Here is a 24,267-nt window from a genome sequence, read left to right on the forward strand (position 1 = left end):
TTCTTCAGACGTGAAGCAAGAGTGGAGCTTGGTTTTTTCCTATCTCTCAAAGATAACATCTTTAAGTACCTGACCTGTTTGTGATGGTGATAGTTTCTGTGGTCTACCAGTTATTGAATGGTTGTCAGGAGTACTATGTTATTTGTATCTTGTAACAATCTTTTGAACTCCTTTTGCAAACATCTGACATTCACCTTCCTTATGCAGTTGAATCTCAATGTGAACATGGAAATATCTCATTTAGCCATTTTAGATGCACATGAAAAATAAATCTATAAGGCAGCTAAGGTGTGTTTGGGCAGTTGTTTGCTTGGATGTTAGTCACTTCTGAAGACAAAGAGTTCTTAACATAACGCCATTGACACTTTTGGCAACAACTTTTGTTGGGAAGCTGTAACTTGTTTGTTGAATGAATAACTTATTTAACTTGAAATTTAATAAAACAAAGAATGTCTCTGACTTTTGCACAGTACTGTATATGACTTCTTAACTTAACTCTTACAAGTCTTGCTTGACAGGTTGGATGAGTAAACTGATAAAGTGGCTGAATTTACAAGGCACCTGGGTTTGATGCTGTGTTGCAAGTAAATAAAAGCTTTCAAAGGCCACTAACATGGTGTGTAATTTTTGTCTTATCCAACAAAATATCCTCCCCAGGTTACATTTTTTTTTCAGTTTTCTGTCACCCATTAATGTTCATTTTCATGTACTGTACTAGTGTCTTAATGGAAATCATGACTGATCCAGAAAGACCCCTTTATATACTGTATGTATACAGTGCACAAATGCTGGGGCAATGTTTTATTTGTTTACAAACCATGCACTTTTGCAGTGTTTTCATTTTATAAATTACTGAAAACTGGACTCAAAATTATTTAAAACTGAAATTAGATAGAATTTTAAAACAGTGACCCTTTCTTCTGAGAAAGGTCCTCCAGATTCTTTGGTACAGGAAAGGAACTGGGTGTGTGGTGTACAGGGAGTGTGTGATGACGCTCCCCCCTGTTCTTGCTACCTTGTGCTGGGAACAGCAATGCGTATTACAGCCGTCTGCCTCCTACGACTACTCCAGCTGGTTGCTAGGCAGCGGGCTCCTCCGTGCTGGAGCCCAGTGCTTCACAGGCTGAGGCAGGCACTCGGTCGGTCCCCCTCAGCCTATCAGGAAACGGGAGAAGATAGCACAAGCCTGCACACCGGAGCCGCTCCATCTCTCTCTCTCTCCCTCACTCCCTCTCTCAATGAACCTCTCTAGAAAGAGAGAGGAAGGTGGAACAAGAAAGCGCGGATCTCTCCCGTCCGGCAGCTGAGACATGGGCCAAGACGTGGTGGGCAGGAGGGGGGGAGAAGCTATCAGGTGGGTATTTGGTTGTCATTGATTCAGTGAGGAGTGAGACACTGCTGGGGGGGCTCACTTTTAAAAAAATAAGGTGGCTAGTCTGGAGCCCTTTTCCCTCTTTCCTCCTTGTGTATTGGCTGGTGTTTCTGTGTAGTGGCTCAGGTTGTTGGTTCCAGCTGGTTGCCAGACATGCAGTCTGCCAAGGGCTGGCTGGTAGTGTGTGTGGCTGGGTGTCTAAGGAATGGGTGTAGTACTGCTGGGAGCAGGTAGGGAGGGCTAGGGTGTGTGTCAGGTCCCCTTGCAGGTACACCTGAAGCGAGCTGCAGCCTCTGCCTACTGTTCCTGTTTACTCTGTTTCGACGTTTGTAACAGACAGCACTGTGCCTATTCGGCCCATTTATATGGCAAACACTGTGGTCCTGCTTTTTCAGTGTGGGTTTGCGGGGGGGGGGGGTGTTTGCTGTATGCCCTGTATCTGCTGGCTAGGATTGCATTGCAGTTGCAGGTTTGTTATGGGAGAGGGGGCGGGGGGGGGGGGGGGTTGGTCTCATGAAAGCTCAGGAGCCGCCAAGTCTGCCTGTCGCTTTCACCGATGCCAGAGTCAAGGTCACAGTCCCTCCCCCCAGGCTCCCTGGCCCCCTCCCCAAGTTACTTACACTGAGGACGAGAGCCAGGCAGTGGGGTTCTGACTACAGCATCCTGCACTCTGTGAGGGGTGTGCTGGGGCCATGACACCCTGACCACAGCCAAACTGGAGTATGAGTGAGCTTTGAAGGGAGAGCCGTGGTGTTTCTATAGTCAACTTCTTCTGATTTAACTTTTGTGAGGGTTTACCCCTAGGGGATGGAGTACATTGCTCTGTAAAGAAGTGTGACTGGTTTGCCATCACAGTGAAACAAGGTCACTGATTTAAGGACAGTGGTTACAGAGTTCAGTGAATTAATATAGGTTATAGGCTTGACGTGGGACCACTAACAGGAAGTGAGGTGAAGGTGACCACAATATCAAAGAAAGCAGAGGGTCTTTATTTTTTATCATTTTTCATATTCCATTTTTGTTCTTTTTCATCTTAGCCTATATTATTTTCTATATTTCTAGCATGTTCTTTAAAAACACTGTATATTTTGACATTGTACTCCAGTAGTTAATATCTGTGAATGTGCCTGCTATATGGACCAATGCCCTGAGAAACAAAGTTCTATATTTACTGACACAGCCCTAAATAATCACTGTCTGAATGACCATCCATTTTTTACAGTGGATGGTCATACAGTCACAGGTCATCCAGACAGACACCCCTGTACGATAATAGGGGCTGAGTGCAATTAGTCAAGAAGAGTGTCTTGAAACATAGCTTGCGTTTGTTAGTTCCATTACCTTGTACTGTATGTCTCCTGTCAAGCCTTGCACATGCGCATGTGACAGTATTTAGCATGTTACTCTAAAAGATTGGGACTGAGCAGTGTGTGGGGAGGGTGGGTCTCTGAGCACCCTCCTGAGTTGGTTGGGCTCAGTCCAAATGGTGCCCTTGCTGAGCCAGAACCATTCTGAATAATGCAGTAATTAATGCTTCATCAACTTTTAATCATTGGTGCAATTCATTTAAATAAATGGAAAAGCATCCCATAGTGAGCAAATGCTGAATGGTAATTTAGTTGACTTTTTCTCTTTGCAGCATTCAGGGCAATGTGGCTTATGTGCTGTTAAATCTGCCGCAAGAGAGGTACTGATTAGAATGGGCTCTGTGCCCCTTCCACCAGATAAATAACAGAGATGTTTTATCCCAGATAGCAAATGTTTCCTACCTTCTGCAGTTTTCCTTCTTCTCTGAGTCCTGCCTTAAATTGTACAGTTACGCTGTCTGACAAATTGGAGCACATTAAACACAACCTGCTCTATCGCGGGAGGACAGGCACTTTTTCTATCGATTTTGCCAGGAATCAGAAACCGCAATTAGGCATTGCATTGCTCCTGTGGCAGGAGGAGTTTCTTTTGAGTCTTAATGTGACCCCTTTTCAGTTCTGTGTGCTTTTACTGTTGTTCTATATAGTTTCTTTATTGTACTTAATTGCGTCTATGGTACTAAGAAAACCATGTCTGTTGTGATGAAGGTTGCTTTGCTGACTCTGCTGACCCGTCCTCTCTACCACTCACAGGTACAATCTGAGGAGTGAGGACTAGACTATCCCCCTGACCTCCACTTCCATTTCAGTGGATGAGCCAAAACATCCACAAAGGAAAAGAGGTGAGCTCTCTGTAAGGTTCATTCTCATCCCCTTTCCTGCTCTTGAGTCAAGCCTTGCAGCTGACTCTAACTGGAGGCCTTGGGCTGGCAGCTCTGAGACACTCTCTCACCTTCCCAGACAGCCAGACTGTAGCTCCCTGCAACAAAAGGAGGGGGAGTCTCTGCCAGCCCATTATGTAAAGGGGAGTGCAGGCTGCCAGGCCATGTCGTGGCTGGGAGGCGACAGTAACGCGGCACAGCTTTACTGTAGCGCAGCGGTACAGAGAAAATGGGTGTGCCTCTCGCCCACCCAACTGTCCCACCAGCAAATGTCAAAAAAACCTCTCAGACCTATGAAAAAATTGCCGGATTTTGTGATAGAATTTTGTTTGGGCATCAATTGGACTGCTAAAACCTTCATCAATGTTAATGACTCATTATTGATGAACAGGCCAGATTAATTGCACAGTAAACATGACTAGTTACTCCTAGACATCAGCTGTCACCTACCATGAGGCTCAAGCCCATGTTTTAGGCTTATCTTCTTGATCCATGTCGGGCTAGACAGGGTAAAGAGTGTGGTCGTGGTCAATGGCAGAGTAGTCATAAGGAATAATAAGTAGCTTTTTATGCAAAACACACAAGTTATTGGCCAACTTTCAAAGGAAGAATGAAACTAAGTTGGCCCTGTTAAGGAGGGATTTTTAGTGACATAGCAGTTATATGGGCCAACAGTCTGTGTCTTTGGCATGAGGTTTTAGGCCACAATGTTGCTTAAGGGCAATCTTGTGTCAACTCAAATGAAGTGCACCACAGAATCTGTTCAATTTGATCTTCAGAATTTTCTAAAGTTATTTTCCATTTTATCTTGTTTGGTACAGCATATATGAATGTACTATGAGGTTAGGGTTTTTGAAGCTGCCACAAAAACCAAATCTATCAAGACACCGTGATAATTTTTTCATGAATGCCCTTGTGAATCATCAACATGTCCAAAGTTGAGGATACTATCACATTTCTGAAGCCCCTTTTCGGGGGTATCAAAATATGTGTGAATTAACTTGAATTAACTTACGCTGTTGTTAATCATTTAATGTATTTGGTTTTTTATAGGAGACAGGACTCATAAAACTTCCACAGACAAAACAATGGACAAAAAAACTATGTTTACTTCTTGAGATATGACACCTTGAAAATGGCTTCTAATGAAAACAATATCACTTCAAAATAAACCAAATATCTTCAAAATAAAAAGAGATTAATGTTTTTTGACACAATATTCTGCACAATAATTACTCCCAAGATACCAAATGATTTGGTAGTTTGCTTGTAGAATTACAGGTATTTCAAAATCATATATTTCCCCCTAAATTTTAGAAGGCTCTAGCACAAATACAAAGCAGCGTATGAAGCTCAAATGCTGAGGATTTCTGTTCCTCGTCGTTGTCTACCACCATACAAAAATTGAAGAGAAGAGATTCATTTGAGTTGACACAGAGTGGCCCTTAAGCCTTTGGCTTGGCCTGACTGGCCTGTGAAAATTAAGCTACTGAGGACTGTAGGAGAGGAGGAGCACACTGACATTTATTTAAACATGTATATTGCTTTGTGGATAAGAAATTTACTTTTGAAATTAAGCTGAGATTTCTTTGGCAGTCAGAATGTATTAAAAGGGACTGGTATGATGTGCTGGTATTTGTCCTCATATGTAAAAATTTATATTAAAGAGTTATACACATACTGAAGCTTGCAGAGGACTTGGGGTGGGACAGTGACTAAGAGGACATTACAGCAGACAAGGGACAAAAACTTCTTAGTGACGCTAGATCATAAAATTGGTCTAAGACTTTCTAAAAAAGGTGAACGACCCTTGAACATTCTTAGGCACAAGCCTCAAGAGATACATTTGGGTCCAGTAAATTAAGTTCACATATCCCTCAATGGTACAACAAAGATACTATACTGCACTTTATTTACCTGAGAGATGATTTACCTGCATTAGAGTCCTGTGGAGAGACAGCTTTCCACCCGGTGCCCTCTCTTCCCAGTCCTACATAGCCATTCATCTGTGTCAAGCCTGCATCAGGCTGCTCGGGCGACCGTCAGGAAGAATCTGTTCCCTGTACAAGTCGCTTTGCAGCAGCACTGGGCTGCTGCCTCAGCAAATGTGGCAGATCCACTGCTGTAATGCAGAGAAGGAATATGTCTCACATTCCCCCTCTCTCCCTCACAAAGGTCAAGCTGAACACAGTACTGTGGGGGGTTGTAAGTGTGAATCAGTAGATCTCATGGAAAGACACTAACAGAGTGACGGACGGTGAGATGAACATAAAAACGTCTCAGAAGGAATGTTGAAGGCTGCTTCTTTTCTTAAATGGCTGATGCCAATTGAACATGCAATTTTATTTGTAGCAAGGGGTTTCAGGGAATCCATCTCTCCATAAAGGGGCATTTTAAGATAGATTCTGATATTTTGGTAATTTGTGGTATTTCATAGCATAAAGCGGGGATGAGCAGGGGCAGAATGAGAAGACTAGATTTATGGAAATTTAAAAATGAGACATTTTATTTGTAAACCACATCGGACTGAAAGTTGATTCAAACATAAACAACAAAAATGAGACCATTAAACAAATCGGAAAAAATATTTAAATAAAATAGAATAGGAATTAAATAAGATCAATGTAAAATTCATATAAAATGGTAATTGGCTGTCTTTAACCAATCCTAATTAGAGACTGAATGACAACCAGTCCTTGAGGCCTTACATCTATACCATACCTGGAGAAATGTCATAATATTAATGGTCAGATAAAATACTTATTTATGCTGAAATAGTTAATTTCATTAGAAAGTTAGCAATAGACTACACACAATATATATTTTTTCTTCCAAAATGTTTGCCAGCAATCGGTAGAGATTAATTTAAAAAAACCACAAGGAGCCATTCTGGAGATATTTCAGTGATTTTCACAGAAAATCGAAAAGCTCAAAAGACCGTGGGTAATCTTTTTTTACTCACTTCGGCAAACACCACAAAGAGACTTGTTTTTGGCTTTCGTGCGTTTTGGACATTAACATCACTGAAAAATAACCGACCACCTAGGGTAAATAGGCTCCGGCATTCTGATTTTTCTTAGCAATGGGCACTATTTTTATCCCATTGCCATTGCGTTTCAATTAATACATTCATTTCTATCTAAATTGTCAATAACTACATTACTCTGGCAAGTTAGCCGTGGTGTAAGCGGGACAATACCCTATGGGAGTAAACACCCTGTCAGGCGATTATTTCCTCATAACTGACTCGTTCATAGGGTATTATCCCTTACTTGACGATGTAAGCTCCTTGTAAGCGTGAAGGAGGCAGTGCAGTAACTGGGTTAAACGGTGTGGTCCTGTGGAGAGGCAAAACAGGCAGGTCAGAGTCAGAGATGATTAGACTGCAGGTAAAAGATCAATAACCTTTTGCCGCTAGTACATGCACAGTTGGAATATTGACAGGGTGGTGTAGCCCATAACCTCCGGTGAGGCAGGGAGGCCTGAGACAGACCGTTAGAAAACGTGTCCATTAAAACATTAATTACAATACCCGCTAAGTTTGTGGTCACTGCATTGAATTCGTAGAGTGATTCTTGTTCTTATTGTACATTTGTGTTCAAGTGAGTTATTCATTTGTTTGGATCCTGACTTCCAGCATTGCAAAGTCAGTGTTATAATTATCGTGACTCTGTGTGATACAACCGTCGACATATACGAGAAGGATAACCAGACAGTTTTTTTCCACACAGCTGGTACCTGATGTAATAGGTTACTATCTTTTTGCTGTGAAAAACAAATAACATAATTTGCCTGAATTTTGTTCTCTTCCTTGGAATATTGTGTCTCTGTAAGACTCCGTTTGTAACTTGATTAGAACTGCAGTGGCCTAGACCGTCTGTATGTGTATATGGACGGAGAAAATACCTCTCCAATTTTGACTTGGCTCCACTTAAAATAACGTGTTCAAAAGTCAAAACGCATTGAAATGTGTTCAAGGTTCAAGTCAGATTGCTAAAAGCTTCCATCACAAGTGAAGTCCTCAACCAGATCATGTTTTCGAATGTAAAATCCGGTATAAACTAGCTTTCCTCCTGCCTCAGTGGAATACCTGGTGTGCGTTAGCACTGTGTGTTCCTGAAAGATGTATTCTGCATGGCTCAGAGTAGCCTACATTTAGAATATCCTCCTAGGCTACTCTTTGCAATGGATTTCACTTAAGGCTCTAATTGAATAAAGATGTCGTAACCGCACCAATCATGATAATTATTATTTTAAATGTACCCCCTTATTTAATGCTAACAAAGTGTGCAGTATCTAATACATTTTTTTATTCAGATAGCCACTGCAATACAAAGCAATGCATACATATTTTTAAGTAATTATGAAATTTTCTGTCTCCTCATTGCATGGATATCGTGTGTATGATTGAAAAAAAGCAGTATTTTTCTGATGTTTTTAGTTTGCATCCTAGCACTCATGTTTCAATCGAAAATGAAGGTTATCTTGCATAGCAACGTTGTGCTGTAAATGTTGAGTTGTGTTACTCATTGGGTGTGGGGGGATTTAAATTTTCTGTCGGGTGGTTATAATGAGGATCCATTTTTATTTCCCATATTTCTCTGGCTATGTGCTCTGTTTGTCATGCCTTGGAGCACAGTTTTCCCCCATTTTAATATGCTGGAGATGGAGGGAGGGAGAGTGTGAGTGAGAGAGAGAACACTAATGAAAGTACAATCATTTGCATTAATTCAGAATTGGGGTACTGGCCGGGAATGCTAATGGTTAGACAGACTGGAAGCACTGCATGCACGGATGCCTGTTTATATTACAAATGACATGCATATATTTATATGTCCTATGAATCTGTGATTACCTGCTTAACCATGCTTATCTTTGGTAGGATTTCCAATATGCTGTTTTTATTGTGATATTCATAGACATGAGACAGAAGCCCTTTTTAAAAAGAGACAGTATGACGTAACGGGCCTGCTTATTGATATACACCAAAACGGTGTATTCATGCATTTCTGTGCAAGATGTATTGTTTTATGTTGCTTTATATAAATGGGTTTGCATAAGAGGACTGCACTGGCAGTCAAGGGCAACAAGTCATTATCAATATATTTGAATAATTAATGGCAAGGAAGAATGCGATTGTTCCAAGGCATGTGATTGTTCCAGTTACCATTGAGAACAATGTAGATCTATCTGCTTTTGTCCATCGTGGGTTTTTTGGTGAGCTAGCTTGCATTGTTTTTCAGATTATTGTTACCCAATCTAGCATGTAGTGAATTCTCAGAACAGGGTTTGCCGATTTACCATCTGTAAACAATATTATTTCAAACAATGACTCATATGCTGTATTATATTGAATTTTCATATTACATTTCAGAGGCAGAGAAAAAAACAATGCAATGTAGAGTCCCTTGGGGAATTTGTTGTACACCTTTCTCATTAAACATATTTTAAGCAATTCATTCATTTTTGATCAATACATGTACAATTTTGCTTTGACTTGCTTAAAGAAAAAGGTACAGTGTAGATATTCTTAAATACTGAGATAATAACTGCTGGATTTTCCATGAAAATGAAAAGTTTCACTGAAATGTTCTGCTGTGCGCCTCCACAAACAGCATATTCTAAACATATTCTAAGACATGCCTAAAAATATCTTGTTGGAGTTGTGGCTGTTTAACGGAAAATAAATGCTGATGACAACACATCATGACACTTGTGGTTAAATGAGCAGTCGAGTCTAATTATAAATATTGCATTCATTTGTGGAAACCAATGCCAGGGTATTGCAACCTCAGTAATAGAGTGAATAGCCTGGTCTTTGCCGACTAATAAATTACACAGCATTGCAGTCTCCAAGTCAGCCTTGAAATGATGGGGGTGGGTGGTAGATATTATTTAAATATAAAGAAAATTACATGGAAATAGCATGAATAAGGTGGGAAAGAACTCAACAGATATTTAGGCAGAAAACTAAAACATATTTTCTGTTGCAGTTGCAGTAACGGGAAGATGTTTGCTATTTGTAGTCATCGAGATGCATGAAAGCCATGATTTGATCTCTTCTTAAGACATTCTCTTCCAAAGTGCCCTCTGTTCATTAAATTAAAAGTCTGTAGTGTTGGCATCTCTATTTCTTAAAAGCTGACCAGCAATGGAAAAACATAATTAATATGAATTTGATGTAGTTGTGAGTAATGTGACCTTTCTGCAAGATGCAATTGTTTTTACACAAATGTATGTGTGAATCACAGTATTGTTCTCTATTGGCCTGGTAAACTGCCCTTGTGCTAAAATCACATTGCAATATGTTCATGATGAGCATGATTCAGGTTTTATCACTTAAACCCATTCGGGACCATCTGAATCCAAGTATAATAAATTAAACAGCCTAATGTCTGCGGTTATTTTATTTAAATTATTGGCTCGATATTTGTCGTAATTGCCATTGTGTGGCCTTTTTTTCAACACAGGCTTCTTATTAAGTAGCATTACGATGAATGGATATTCACAGACGGTTTGTTTTTGACTTAGGAGTTGTTTTCGACTTTGCCTTCAAATTTTGAAAGTCTTGTCTGGAAAATTGATATCTTGAGTTTATGTCTGGGTGTTGATTTTAAATTATGTTCATTCTTTATTGTTTGTCTGTAGGCTCACTCACTGCAACTATTCTTGAAAGTGACCATCTGAACCAGTGTTATGCTTTGGGTTTTTTTGGAAGGTACAGGATCCTCCAGTGCTGCTGACTCTAGTGTCTCCAGGCGCTGCAGATTCATTCTCTAATCGCTCTGGCGCAGGAGGAGCGCAGATGGTTTATTAGTGGCATGGGGGCACTGAAACTAAAAATGGCATTTGTGTGGGGCTGCTTGTTTACTTCATAATACTATTCTAGTTGTTAAGTTTCAGACGTCAGTACACGGCTGTTCAACCATGATTGTTCAAACATGAATATAGTTTAAAAAACAATGTTTGTTTCAGGTTCCTGACAAATTGGAGTATCCATTCTAAAATGAGATGTGCTGGTATGTCCTGGAGAAACACTTGTGCTGCTTGACTAAACACTCCCATCAGAGAAAGGAGTTCTGGAGGGACTCGATGTTAATTGGTAAGCTAACACAAACAATGGAAATGTTTAATCGGTGCCCTTCAGCATGCAGAGTAATGTCTCCGCTGCTGTTTTCAAGAGTTAATAAACAAGACAAGGGTTTTTTTTTTCATCTCTTGAGCTTAATGTTCCGGTGTAATTATGTGAGTGGGAACTAATCCAATGGTTCATTAAGAACTCAATGGCACATCTGACCACTGTTTACTTTAACTGCTTAAACTAGTTGTAATAAGGTTTTTATTTTCTATCCCAAAAGAACAATGTCATCTTTCCCCATCAAAATAAATACTATTTATAGGAGTTTTGTGTGGTGCATATGCTCCTATTATTTGAATGTGAAATTTCTTTTTTTGGGGGGCGGATTTCTTTCGCATTAGAAGTTACACTATTTATATGCATCTTGGAACAGTATGTGTGGCTTAACAACTGCTGTCCACATAATAATACTATTATATAATACTGCAACATTGGACAGTGAGATTATTGAGGCCATTTAAAAATATTTTAGCAAAATAAAAGTAAAAACTTGTTCATTGTATGCAATAAAACCCCAAATTTGGGCAACATCTCTGTCAGAAGCCTTGAGGCCAGCTTATTTGCTGATGGCCCATATGACCTCCCCAGATGCTGAGAGGAAGCTAAATGCAGAGAGCTTCTCTCACCTGAAACAGAACATGGAGGAGGACCCATGTGAAGGGCGCGTACGGCCTGGGCGGAGAGAGCGCGCCTCCCCAGACGTCCCCTGCTCCCCCGCCTGTAATGCAGCCACCAGCACAGCACCCCGCCCCCTCAGGCAGACCCCCGCTGTCCCGCTCTTGGACTGCCCCAAGACCCCGTCGGGTTCGCCCGTGTCCGAGCCCTCAGGGAAGTGGGCGCACCTGACAGAGCAGGAGCTCAAGGGCCTGAAGGCTCTGGTGGAGAAGTTGGAGTCTCTCCCCGAAAATAAGAAGAGTGTTCCGGAAGGCATGGACAACCCCCAAGCCCTGCTGGAGGACATGAAGGTTAGGGTTGAGCCCCCTCAGCTTCTCCTTATCTCACTCACTCATTCAGCCGTTTCTCTTTTCCTTTTATTTACATGCCAGGTCCCCTAAAGGAGCAATTCTCACTCAAAAGCCATTACTATTCCACTTCTTAGCATCTTGCCAAAGTACTTCTGTATAGCACTACATTAATCTTGTCAAGGGTGCTGGATTCCACAGAGTCCTATGCCCAACAGTTAAAGAGAGGCCCTGCTTGGCACAGGTAATGAGCCCAAGCACTCCACTGTGGCACTTAAGTACAGTGAGTCTGCATTCCTATGATGCTCAGATGCCATTGTTAAGGTCAGTGCAAAAATGGAATCAAGTGTAAACAGTCTAGGGGTGTATCAGCCAGGAGTAGCAGGCTTGCTGGGAATTCACTTGATTGGCTTGGGCAAAGTTTACATTTATACAGGAGCAATATGGCTTGTATTGTAATCCCTGCCGCTGGTGTTCATAACTTTAATTACAAACAACTGCAACAGGAGCCCCACAGGACATATGTTTCTCAGTGACAAATGGGCCAGTGTCTGCACTCACCCCCCCCTTCCCAAACTCATTGGCAAATTATTCCTGTTTGGAGAATACACAGTCCTCATCTCTTTGTCCATTAATATGCATCCTAGAATCTCTCAAATTCTGTTTTTAAACATAGCTTTTATTGGAACCAACCTAAAAGCATTTCTTTGCATTGGAGTACCATAAAATGACCCATTACGGAATGGGTATCTCATGCATTTATACTGTGCAAATTGGCTTGTAGGTATTAAGTGCAACTGTCACAAAATATGGACAGACCGTGATGGCACAAAATGCTGCTATGAGCGCTAGGCACTCTGCTGTGCGTCTATAAAAACATGCTCTAGTTATGATGCCATTGCTCTTCAGCTATTGGAGTTTTACTTGCATTACATGAGTGCAATATAATTATGCATTTTCTTCATTTTTTCCACGATATAAAGAGAAACAGTTATTGCTGAAACTCTTTCAAGAGTGTAAAAAGCTTGTCGTCTTTTTAAAATAACATTTCCAGACCCTACATTAAAATTCTCTAGCTAATCATCAAATGCAAAAATGAGCATGGTATGGAGAATATAGCCATCTTATCAAATGTGATCAAATTATATGATCTGCATGCCATTTATGTATTGGCTTTAGTAGCTTACCTATGACTCAGTTTTTATTCTTCCCCTGGAATAATTGCTACAAAAGATTACATGATTACATTACGCATTTTTGTCCAGTATGTACTTATTCACAGACAAATTGCCTTTAAAGTAAGGAGCTTTCACTGAATAACATAATTAAATACCGTAAAATAACCCTGCTACGAAGCACACATCTGGATGGAAGGTAAATAAACAAATCAAAATGGGTAGATATTGGTCCTCACATGATGTCACAAATGATTTTATTCTTTCCACTGTTCCATATAAATGCTGAATATTATATCAATGGCTGTCCCCTGGACAGTCCAGCTGGAGATTAACACATTTATTGGGCCCTGAAACGTGCCATATTGACCAGCAGGGCTACGGTGACCAGTTCCCAATATACGACAGGTGTATCAGTATCCTGCAGTCAGTGTCACAGAGGAGAGTGCAGCATTGGCGACTGCACAGCCAGGCTGATGTGATAATTCCTCAGTGAAAAGCTGTATGATTATAATAGAAGTAGGGCATTGTTCAAGGCCAACCAGTTGTATGGCGCGAAATGTATCTCAGTCTTGTGCCCTTTTGCTGTGGGAGTTTGGCATTCTGCTGCTTGGCCATTGAACCATTTGTGTTTCCACAGGTTGCCTTAAAGGAACATGGAGAGGATGAGGCTAAGCTAGCCCTGGCTGGAATGCCCGTTGTGTGCTGGCCCAAGAAACCGGCAAAGGTAGGGGCCAGATAGCAGCCTGGCGTTGGAATATAACACACACTCTCACTCCTTTGGAGGAGAGCCTAATGTCTGCTGAAACCATTGTCTTGCTGCACTGCGTCTGGTTAAGGTGGAAGAAATTGCTCAGTGCAAGGTTTACATGTCTCTGTTCTTATATGACCAGCATGGACTTCAGAAGTAAGAGCTAGAAGCAACCCTGACGTGGTTCTGCATTTCTTAATGCAAAGCGCAAATACAGCACACTGGTGTCTTGCGCCTCTCTCTGTGTCTCTGTGGTCTCTGTTGCCTCTATTCAGAGTAATTTGCCACTGCCGGCTCCTTCTGACTGGCCTAATAGCCTTAGGTTGAGTCTTTAACTGATATTGAGAGAAGGCAGCAGAGGAACCCAGTTTTGTGTTCTTGCATTCATAGCTTCAAGGGAAACTATTTGTTGGTCTGTTTATTCATCAAGTCCGTCCTAGTAGTCTTGAGAATTAGAGACAGAACAGGCTATTGGATTCAATAGGGGGGGGGTTACATATATTGCTTTGCATTTCTTAACTTCATTAACCACAAAGAATGTGGAAATATAATCTTTTCTGTTGGTGTAGAGATGTGACATTAGAAGGCCCTTAGATGTTGGTTGTGGTGCTGACTTATTGAAAGTTCTGCCAGCATAAGAATACTATGCACTAAAAAAGGCCAAAATAGAATGTAATTTGCAATTACAGCAGGAGTTTGTCAGTGCTGCTTTTATCTTTCTCCTTTAAGTTCATTCCTGGGGCTCAGGTGAAAGCCATTTGCATAATTTGAGTTCCAAGTCTGCTGTTTGTAATGAGAGTGTAATGTAAAAAAGAAAAGTAAGCCAGGAGAAAAAGATAAATCATTTCAATTCTGCTGCCTTGTCCCTGGCTCCAAACCCTTCTCTGTGCTGCAGCTGTGCTGTCTCTAGCTGCCACACGGTGTTTCATTGTGCAGTCGCACTAACAGATACAGAATATCTCATTCAGGACAGCAAAAATGTGAGTGCTTCTGCCTAGGTGTTTAACTGACTTGCCGATAGGATATACTGTACATGATTGTGATATTCCTCACCATATTTCTCATCTTCATTTATGAGATTAAATATCGTGCTATGAATAGTTCCTCCTCTGCATGGTGAAATATTCATTATCTGTGCTCCTGCATTCATGTTTGGATGTGCAAATGGCTACAGAGGTGAAAACAACGGTGCATAAATTCAGGGCTGACAATGAGCAATATGATAGAATGTCACCATAATGTGTCACTTCAGAAATATGTAAATGAGTGTGAATCTGTGTTCTAAATAAAGACATGCAAAGATAATTGTGGCACTGATGATGTAGTGCAGTGATTCAGATTTTTCGACACTTAATGCTGCCACTGGCTCAATTAGCCATGTTTAGAAATGCATGTGGCAGAGACTCCTGTGCCAGAGCTGTTTTAGAACCTGGCATTCTATGTGCCGCCTACAGCATGCTGGTAAACTAAACGCGTGAAGCCACCTTCCTCAGGTGACAGCAGCTTTGTCCTGCCTTTAGATTTTGCTTTAATTCCGTCAATGCAGATCCCCTGCCACTGATGTGTCTGCAGGAGAGTCTGTGTGCTTTTTATTCATTCATTTACCTTGTACTTGGAGAATACACAGTCCTCATGTCTTTGTCCATTAATATGTATCCTAGAATCTCTCAACTTCCAGTTGATTTGACTAAACAGAGAACAACACTGGCCCTTGAAGCACCAACCTTCCTGGCCCTAGTCATGTACAGTACCTTAGCCACTAGGCTACAGGGCTGACTGTTGCCTTTGGTGGTTTGGTGATGTAACACAAACATTAAAGCTGGGGTAGGCAATTTAAAAAAATGGTGGCTAGCAATAACTGCTCTGGGGAAGAAATGTTTTCTAGATATCTGTGACTGTCCCACGACAGATTTTTAGGGACCCTTTAGCTAACATCCAATGAGGGTAGCTCTCAGCCAGGAGGTGGGCTTACCTACCTATAACAATTGTGGCATGCATCCCCGAGAGGCTGACTAGAGAGGAGGGTGTGGGTTTTTTCACGGCTGTGTACATTTAAAATCTTTCTTCTACTTCCCAGATGCTGCTCGTGCAGCAGGGGAAAAGGTGAAGGTGAAACTTGGGTGTAACTAGGTCCTACATTTTCCTGAAGGCTGTATATAATTTTTTTGTCATGGGAATTTGCTGCACACACTGATTGCACTTCAATGAATCGATTGTGGCTGATCTGAGGTTTCGAGAATAATTGCTTTTTTTGTATCACTTAATTCTTGTATCAATTCTTGTGGAGTCCTTACACTCGCTCTGGATAAGAGCGTCTGCTAAAATACCACTTAATGTACACTCACACTGTTCTGTGCTTGTGTAAACTGCTCAGCATTTTTTGCCATTTTACTCTTCTGTCTGAATTTACCTTCTCTGTTTTGACTATGTAAAGTTAATGCCATGTTTTATAGTTGTGTACTACTTTTCAACATTCAAACATTTATTAGTTATTTTCTAGACTTATTAAATCATCTGCTGCTGTAGCTTGTCCACTTAAACGTTAGATGCATTGTTTGTACAGAGATGCTCTTCTGCATACCACTGTTGTGTGCATTACTGTTACCTTCTTGTCAGCTTTGACCAGTCTGGCCATTCTTCTCGGACCTCTCTCATTAACAACACGTTTCTGCTCGCAGAACTGCTGGTCACTGGATGTTTTTTGTCATTCTCCGCAAGCTGTAGAGACTGTTGAGCATGAAAATCCCAGGAGATCAGCAGTTTCTGTGATACTGAAACCTGGCACCCACGATCATTCCACGGTCAAATCCACTTTGATCATATTTTTTCTCCATTCTGAAATTTGGTATGAAAAACCGCTAAACCTCTTGACCGTCTGCATGCTTTTATGTATTTAGTTGCTGCTACATGATTGGCTGATTAAATATTTACATTAATATGCTGGTGTACAGGTCTACCTAATAAAGCGACCACTGAATGTATACTATAGATCTATTAAAGTTATACTTTTGGCTAAGATTCTGTTATTCAAGCTAATTGACCTGGCCACTTTTATTTACCTTTTGCCTTTTCCTAAACCTGCAGGAATGTGTTTAGACAGCCAGTTTTATTTGTTGTGGAGGGAACAAAATAAATCAGTTTTACTTTTTTGCCAGCTGCACAAAACTGTCAGAGACTGGCCGTGTAAATTAATGTGGTGGGTAAAAGTATCTGGAGTGGAGTACCTCAGTTCCCCCCCAATCTTATGAACAAATTGGGGATACGCTTTCATCTCAACTGACATTGCAAGGATGTTTATTTTTAACAGTCTGAAGTGATAAGTAGGTGTGAAATAAGCCTGCCAAATGACTGCACAAAAAATGCTGCAGAAACATTGAAGGCTAATTGCTCATTTTTATTTGGCTGTTTGAGGATGTGACATGCCTACATCAAATTCATGATAGTCAGTTTTGCTCCTTCATTTGTAAAGCCTATTAATTTATAAATATGTGAAACTTCACAAATATTTAGCTAAATGTATGAAACATTAAACATTAAAAGAATCAGTGGCATTTTAATGTAATATTAAAAATAACCCTAGTCCTATCAACTGGCTGTTACACTGTAACCTTAACACGCAGCTATTTCTTCACCTGATCTGATCTGATTTAGTGTTAATTTAATGTCGACTGGTAGCTTGTTTCAATCATGGGCACCTTGATAAGCACCTTGTTCTGCCCCATAAATGTTTCATTCATTTAGCTAAATGTTTTACACATATTTAAACATTTACCTAAATGTTATATACATTTAGAAAAATATTTAACGAAATGTTTCTACATTTAGCTGAATGACCATACATTCGCTACATAATAAAAAAACACTAATTAACTAAACATTTAGATTATATATAATTAAAATAATATATATAATTTGGGGATATTTCTGTTACAGCATAGCCAACAAACACCTTTTATTTCAAAGGTTGTAAATGTGGGAATTCTTCATTAAATGTGAGGGGGAAAGGGATATTTTGCTTAAATACGGGAAAAATGATAGCACTTAATGTTGCATTTGGCACTCCATAATCTTATAGCAGAATAAAACAGCGGTAATTGCCCTTGGAACAATATCTGGTGAGGGCAGGTAAAATAATTACAACATTTGTTTCAGGTTTGAAGTAGCCCTACACATTTTTCTCACCATGTCATATGATCAGAAATTGGAAATGTGTCAGAGTAAAGCTCACATCAGAAATCTTAAAATGTGAATTACACGACTACATCACATTGCAAGTTTATTTGGCTAATACAAGATGGAAATGTAGAACAAATCTTAGAATGGCAGACATATGGAGGATATGTATAAACAGCACCCTCTATCAGTAAAGCTACAAACACAAATACAAAGACTTATGCATATTAACTATTATGCAGTGCTTTTGTGCATATTGTATTGTGCAGCCATGGGATATGGTTACTAGCCTGGTAATATGACATGGAGTAGGGCTATGAATGGCAGATTTGACTATTATATTCCTTATTTAGTTGCTATTGTTGATGTGTTTATGCTAATTAGCAGATACCAATGGGGAATTTCAGTACTTCAAATATTCACAATAAAATATTTAATATTTTTTAGCTGGCGGCACGGATGGCGCAGTGGGTAGCACTGCCGCCTCACAGCAAGGAGGTCTTGGGTTCGAATCCCCGTCGACCGGGGCCTCTCTGTGCGGAGTTTGCATGTTCTCCCCGTGTCTGCGTGGGTTTCCTCCGGGTACTCCGGTTTCCTCCCACAGTCCAAAGACATGCACGTTAGGCTGATTGGAGAGTCTAAATTGCCCGTAGGTATGAGTGTGTGAGTGAATGGTGTGTGTGCCCTGCGATAGACTGGCGACCTGTCCAGGGTGTATTCCTGCTTTTCGCCCAATGTATGCTGGGATAGGCTCCAGCCCCCTGCGACCCTGATCAGGATAAGCGGGTTCAGATAATGGATGGATGGAATATTTTTTAGCCTTACATTTTTTAAATCTCTGCACAAATCAAGGTCACATGACATACGTTTATACATAATTCTAATAAATTGAAAGTAAGCTAAAACAGTATGTGAAATGTATTATGTGAGGAAAATGCCGTTGTGTATGTGAACTTCTTGTTACTGCTGCGCCGTCTAAGCCTGACCACTGAGACTAATGAGGTATTATTTATGATGAGATGCAGCAATCACCATGCACAAAGCACACATTAATATTTTAAAACTCATATATTTCCATATATAGAGATATTGGGAGAATTGTTTTTGCTGTATTTTATTTTCTGTTCACTCGAATGCAAAGCTTTTTGCTCATATCTGATGCAGTCCAAGAAGCAACACACTATATTTTTAATTACAAACCGTATACAACCATTGACCATTTACAAATACCTTCCAATGTATAAGTGCCACAAATGTTATTGCTTCTGTCTTGATGAGGTGATATGACATAATAAGAGGGTAATATGGCTCCAGATCTGCTGTTGGCAAGAAAATGTGTCACCTTTCTACGGTTTATGTCTCTGTGCCACTGGTTGAGTAAAATGTATCTCCATCAATTGGGGATCAATGACATGGAAATGAAGTTCAACAGTACAAATATATGATGATGATCTGCCTACAGATCTAAAACAGAATTTGCACTTATTCTATTTTTTCATATGTTGCCCTTCATGCTTATTGCAGTACAAATGCAACAGTGTATACAGTATTTTTCTTTCCACAGATATCTGAATTTCACCTAGAACAGCAACACATTTATCTCTGGAACTTCCTGTGAGACTTGCAGAAACTACAGCCTCCCATAATGGATTTCTTTCTCTTGTGCCCACAGGCATACAAAATCCATGCGCTGCAGTCTGAGAAGATCTAGCAGTGGGAAGACAATAATGGATTTTTGTCTGTCTTCTGTAGAATTTTAAGAAATATTGATGTTGTCACTGCTATGTAAATGGCCTTTGGGCTCTCCACACTGGCTTTGGTGATGCGTCTCTTCTTTAAACAGGAACATACCAATACAATGCCATGGAAATGTGTATTTTGAAAACAATATGAAATGAGACTTTTGGTTTAAGGCTAGTATAATAATATGAGAAGAAAGATTCACACACTGGTTAGTAATACCAATTCTGTGTGTAATTTGAGCCGCAGTACTGGGCCTGTGGCAGAAATTTAGCTAGCAACAATTCGACAGAAGGGACGTCTAACAGCAACACTGTGAAGGCAGACATGAATCTCAGCCATGAAAGACTCTGAAAACCCAGCTACAGTGAGGAGGAATGGCCACAATGTTTTCACCAGTGTGTATTCAGACATTAGTATAGTAAACCATTACAGATGTATGCTCTACACAACCCTTTCGCTCCATGTGTACTCAGCTGTGGCAAATTAACAATTAATTTCTACTGTACAGCACATGATTATGTTATGTCTGTTATTTGTTTGAGTGCCTTTGTCTTGGAAAAAAGTAGACAAAAAACATCTTGCGCATCCTGATCTAAGGATGTTTAGAGGTCATGACTAAAAATGCAGACAATACACAGTTGACTAAAATCTTGGTACCAGCCTATGGCAGTTAATGAAATAGCTCCACCATACCTTCAGTCTGTTTTCAAATCTTACATCCTGTCCAGATGTATTCCCTCTCCTTAGTCACTCTTCCTTGACATAATGCCTATCTTCACTGTCCCCCCATTGATGCAACAAACGTCCCACAGTGGTTCAGAATCTTTGTCCTTCTTCAGGCACAAACTGACCACCTGCACCCTGTTTCCCCCTTATACTTCCATTTTATACTAGTTCAGGTTATGTTGTAAAAAAAATCGTTTTAGTTTATTCAGGGTCTGTATGGTGGTTTTTGCTTATAATAGTTAAATTACAATAGTGCTTTAGTTATATACAGTGCCAGAAATTCAGAGTCTATATTGCTATATTGTACAGTACAAATATATGAAGATTTTTTTTCTATTCTATTCCTATATAAGTAACTGGCTATATCATCAAATCGATGAATTAAGTAAAAGTGTGTTTAGATGTCTTCAGAATGATATAAAGCCAGGAAATTATGTAATTGAATGTATTCACAACATTTATATTAACCACCTAAATTTGGCCGGGTCACAAGGCCCACCTATGTGGATTTTGAAAACACCCGTGTTCAGTTACATGATAAATCCCTCCCTTGTGCGATCTCACATCAGTCACACTGTCATGCAGACCAACGATTGGCCTGTGAAACATCAATATGAATTTATTTGGAAACAAAAAGCTGAAGAAGGTAAAAATACATTGTTGGGTGAAATTGGAAAATATTGAAATGCATTAAAAAAAAATGAAGGTGTAACAGGACAAAAGGTGAAAAAGCTCACAGAGCTGAATACTTCCTGCAACTGTATGTACTCCTTGATCTGAGAAAGCTCAGGTCTGGCACTAGCACTCTTATAAATCAGATCAATGCACGTACATTATTCTCCATTGTAGGTCACTCTGGGTGATTGGTTTAGTTATGAAATGTATATTTATGATACATTCTTACACTCAATGCCACGTTTATGTTACATAAGTGTAAGCTAACTAATTGAAGCTCAGAATTTATTTGTCTGTTTAGTACTAAAATAAATTATCTTTGGTTTGTTTCAAAGATTCAGCTTGCTGTTATGAGCACTGACTCATGTGATGCGGGGGAGGGGACTCGGGGGAATTTTGAAGCATTTGCTGTCCCCCCTAGAGACGTTGAATCAAATCAGGATGTGCTGACCTGTTTTTTTCTCTGTGTGTAAAGTCTTCACCAAGATTTTTCTGTAATTTGTTTCGCAGTGGGAGTTAGTGTTGCAGTGTTCTATAACTGAGTATTTACTGCTGGGGTTCGGTGAAATACTGCAGAGTGATATAGCTGCAGAGTGTTCTCTAGGTGGGACATACTTGCCCGTTGTTATGTAAATCTGAGCTTGCAGTTAGTCCTTCAGTTTAACTGTGCTGGGAGTACTTTTTCATTTCCTGCTAGCAGCAGAAACAAAAGCATGGCATAGTTGCAAGCACTGAGGGCAGAGCAATCAAATCCTGACCAACAGATGGTATCCTGTCTCAATAAGCAGGAAACTGGTAGGCCGGCACAGTTGCTCCCCGAGCAACATTTTTAATAACGGGGGTAAGAAAAGCAAACAACTGAAATTGCAATGTGCTATTTTTAGAATCGCTTGTTTTTTTTCATTGGATTCTTGAGCAGCCTAATTCGGTGTTGTCTTCCACACGTCTCTACATCCAGCCCCCTCCTCTCTCTCTCTCTCTCTCTCTCTCACACACACACACACAGACATGCGTACACACACACAGTGCGGAAGCATGTAAGCCCAGCTGATGGTGGCTTCTCTTTGTGGCCAGCCCTTGTAATCATACACCATCTGGCTCTCCATTGGCTGGGCCGGCCCCCATTCTCCTGACCTCGCTGGTGAATATTCATGAGCCCGCTGCCTTGTGCCTGCCTGTGCGATTGCCTGCTCTCGTGTGCAGGGGAGGGCCAACCAGCAAACAGCAGCAGGCTGAGGCTCCTGCCATGTCAGTCTGTTTTGCGTTGGATGAACGATGATAGAACCATGGCCATGTCACTGAGTGCTGACGATGAGGATTACGACTCAGAGGCTGAGCAGGTTAGGCTACCGACCGCTGCTGGAACGTGTGTGTATCGATCTGTGTGGGTTTTTTAAATGTGTGAGCAGAACCACGGGAGAGGAATACTATGTGTGTGTTGCATATGTGTGTAAGAAAGAGGATTTTCTCTCCCCACCCCCCTCTCCCTCTCCTCCCTCTCTTTCTTTCTTTTCTCTCTACTGGCAGGACTGAGTGTGAGAATGTACAGGGAGTGGGGGCACAATGCAAGCAGGGCTTGTCAATGCGGTGAGGAAGCCATTCAGTGCACAATCTGCCACAGGCCTCCCTGGGCAGCTGCTGCTTGTTCTGTGACAAAAAGGACAGGAGCGCTCGCTTGATACCAGCCTCACTGTGCGTCTGTTTACCACCGTATTGTAAGAGCTTCTCACTTCTCTTGGTCAGTATGATTCATGGACCGTTCCCTCCAATTCTTTCATCCAGCCCCAGGCGAAGAATTGAGTTATGTTTAACTGCGGGTTCCATTTTGTCTCGCAGACTTCATAAACAAACAAGGAAAAACCCTTCCAGTTCCCTCTGCATTTATTTGCATCTCAGTCTTGTGTGGCATGTTTTTAGGATTGTATAATGTACCGTCCCTTTTTTCTTCGGTGTGAAATGTAGTTGTTCAGTGCGCTGGATGTGCCTTCAGGACGTACTGTACAGTGACCATGTGATGGTATCAGAACGTCTCCTGTTCTGGGCATCCTTTGCATCACATGCTGTTTCCAGGCAGCCCAGACTTGTTGTTCTGCCTTGACGGTGTGACTTTGTTTGGTCCGGTACAGTAAAAGAGTGGAGGCCTTTGCCATGCAGAGAGGTGACTGTCACACCATGTCATGCTCTTATGTTTCACTGGGAGAGCACAGAGCAGTAATTGATGCACATGTAGGGGGGGGGGCAATAAGGCTGTGCATGGTGCATGTAAGGTGTCCCTTACCTCTGAAATCACAGAATGATTTTTGCATTTTGAATATTGGGATGCCTTTGAATTTGAATGCGTTGCGTAATGCGTTTCTTAATAGTCACTCAGGCGTTTGTGTCCTGGGCTGGTTGGTATCCTTAAACCATTAACTGTGCCATTACTTCAACAGTGGGCCACCTCACACATTCTGTGTAGTTAAGGAGGGTTGTTGTGAGGGTTTGGCCTTCGTGTGAGGCCTGGGGTACGGTCATTTACACATCACTTTACATTTACATTTACATTTTAGTCATTTGGCAGAGGCTTTTAATCCAAAGCGATTTACAAGTCCATAGGTTAAAGCAACACATCCATAACTAGTAAAATACCCATGAAGTGCTCTTCTAATCATACAGTCATCGTAAGTGCAATTTTTTATTAATTTTTTACTTGTTGCTAAACTGAAATCTTGGCATACGGCTGCCTGATCCACCAGTTGGCTACTGTGTGGCCCTCTGCAACCTTGTGGACAGCTCTCTCAGTTGCATTCCCATGTCAACCAATAACCTCTGTAGCTGTGGACATCTCAGTGATGTGGTCACACGAACATGTACAGCCTTGGAGATTAGTTTGTGTCTTTGATTTTTGTCTCTTCCATGTAGACATGCTGCTTCTGTTTGTGTTCAACTGCTCTTCATCGACGTAAGACACAGGACAGTAACTGCAACACACCAGTGTGTACTGTGATTTAAAAAAAAAAATGCTGATTGTTAATGATGGTTATTTTTAGGTTTGTCTGCCTAGTCCTTCCTGCATACATGGGGAAACAAATGTAGGGACAGAAACATTTTAAAGGATAACGCATCCAAGCTTACTTCGTGCATCCAATGAACACAACACACCTTTACAGTCCACTACAGAAACAACCGGTCAGCAATTATTTGTGCTTCTTGACTTAGGGAGGGTACTTTTGGTGCAGTGTGAAAATCCTGTGGGGGAATCGTCATGTTTCTTATGGATCACTTCCTCGTTCTTTTTTTTAAGGGGGGTGGGATTCATTATTGA

General features: G+C 40.9%; 1 protein-coding gene across 6 annotated transcripts in view; it reads left to right on the forward strand.

Annotated features, from left to right (window-relative positions):
* The first annotated feature begins 1,228 nt into the window (after nt 1-1,228).
* The window catches only part of LOC133139894 (lysine-specific demethylase 2B-like), a 43,384-nt gene continuing 20,345 nt past the window's right edge, over nt 1,229-24,267 (forward strand). For 3 of the 6 annotated variants that reach the window (XM_061259345.1, XM_061259347.1, XM_061259346.1), the window contains exons 1-5: nt 1,229-1,354; nt 3,493-3,581; nt 10,596-10,722; nt 11,347-11,723; nt 13,536-13,622. In XM_061259345.1, coding sequence (XP_061115329.1) covers nt 10,632-10,722; nt 11,347-11,723; nt 13,536-13,622 — 555 coding nt within the window. In that variant the 5' untranslated portion in view covers nt 1,229-1,354; nt 3,493-3,581; nt 10,596-10,631. Of the gene's footprint in view, nt 1,355-3,492; nt 3,582-10,595; nt 10,723-11,346; nt 11,724-13,535; nt 13,623-22,172; nt 22,304-24,267 lie in introns of those variants that run through there. The other 3 variants (XM_061259349.1, XM_061259350.1, XM_061259348.1) reach the window with 2 other exon arrangements.

This window comes from Conger conger, chromosome 11, assembly GCF_963514075.1.
Source record: "Conger conger chromosome 11, fConCon1.1, whole genome shotgun sequence".
NCBI classification, from domain to species: Eukaryota; Metazoa; Chordata; class Actinopteri; order Anguilliformes; family Congridae; genus Conger; species Conger conger.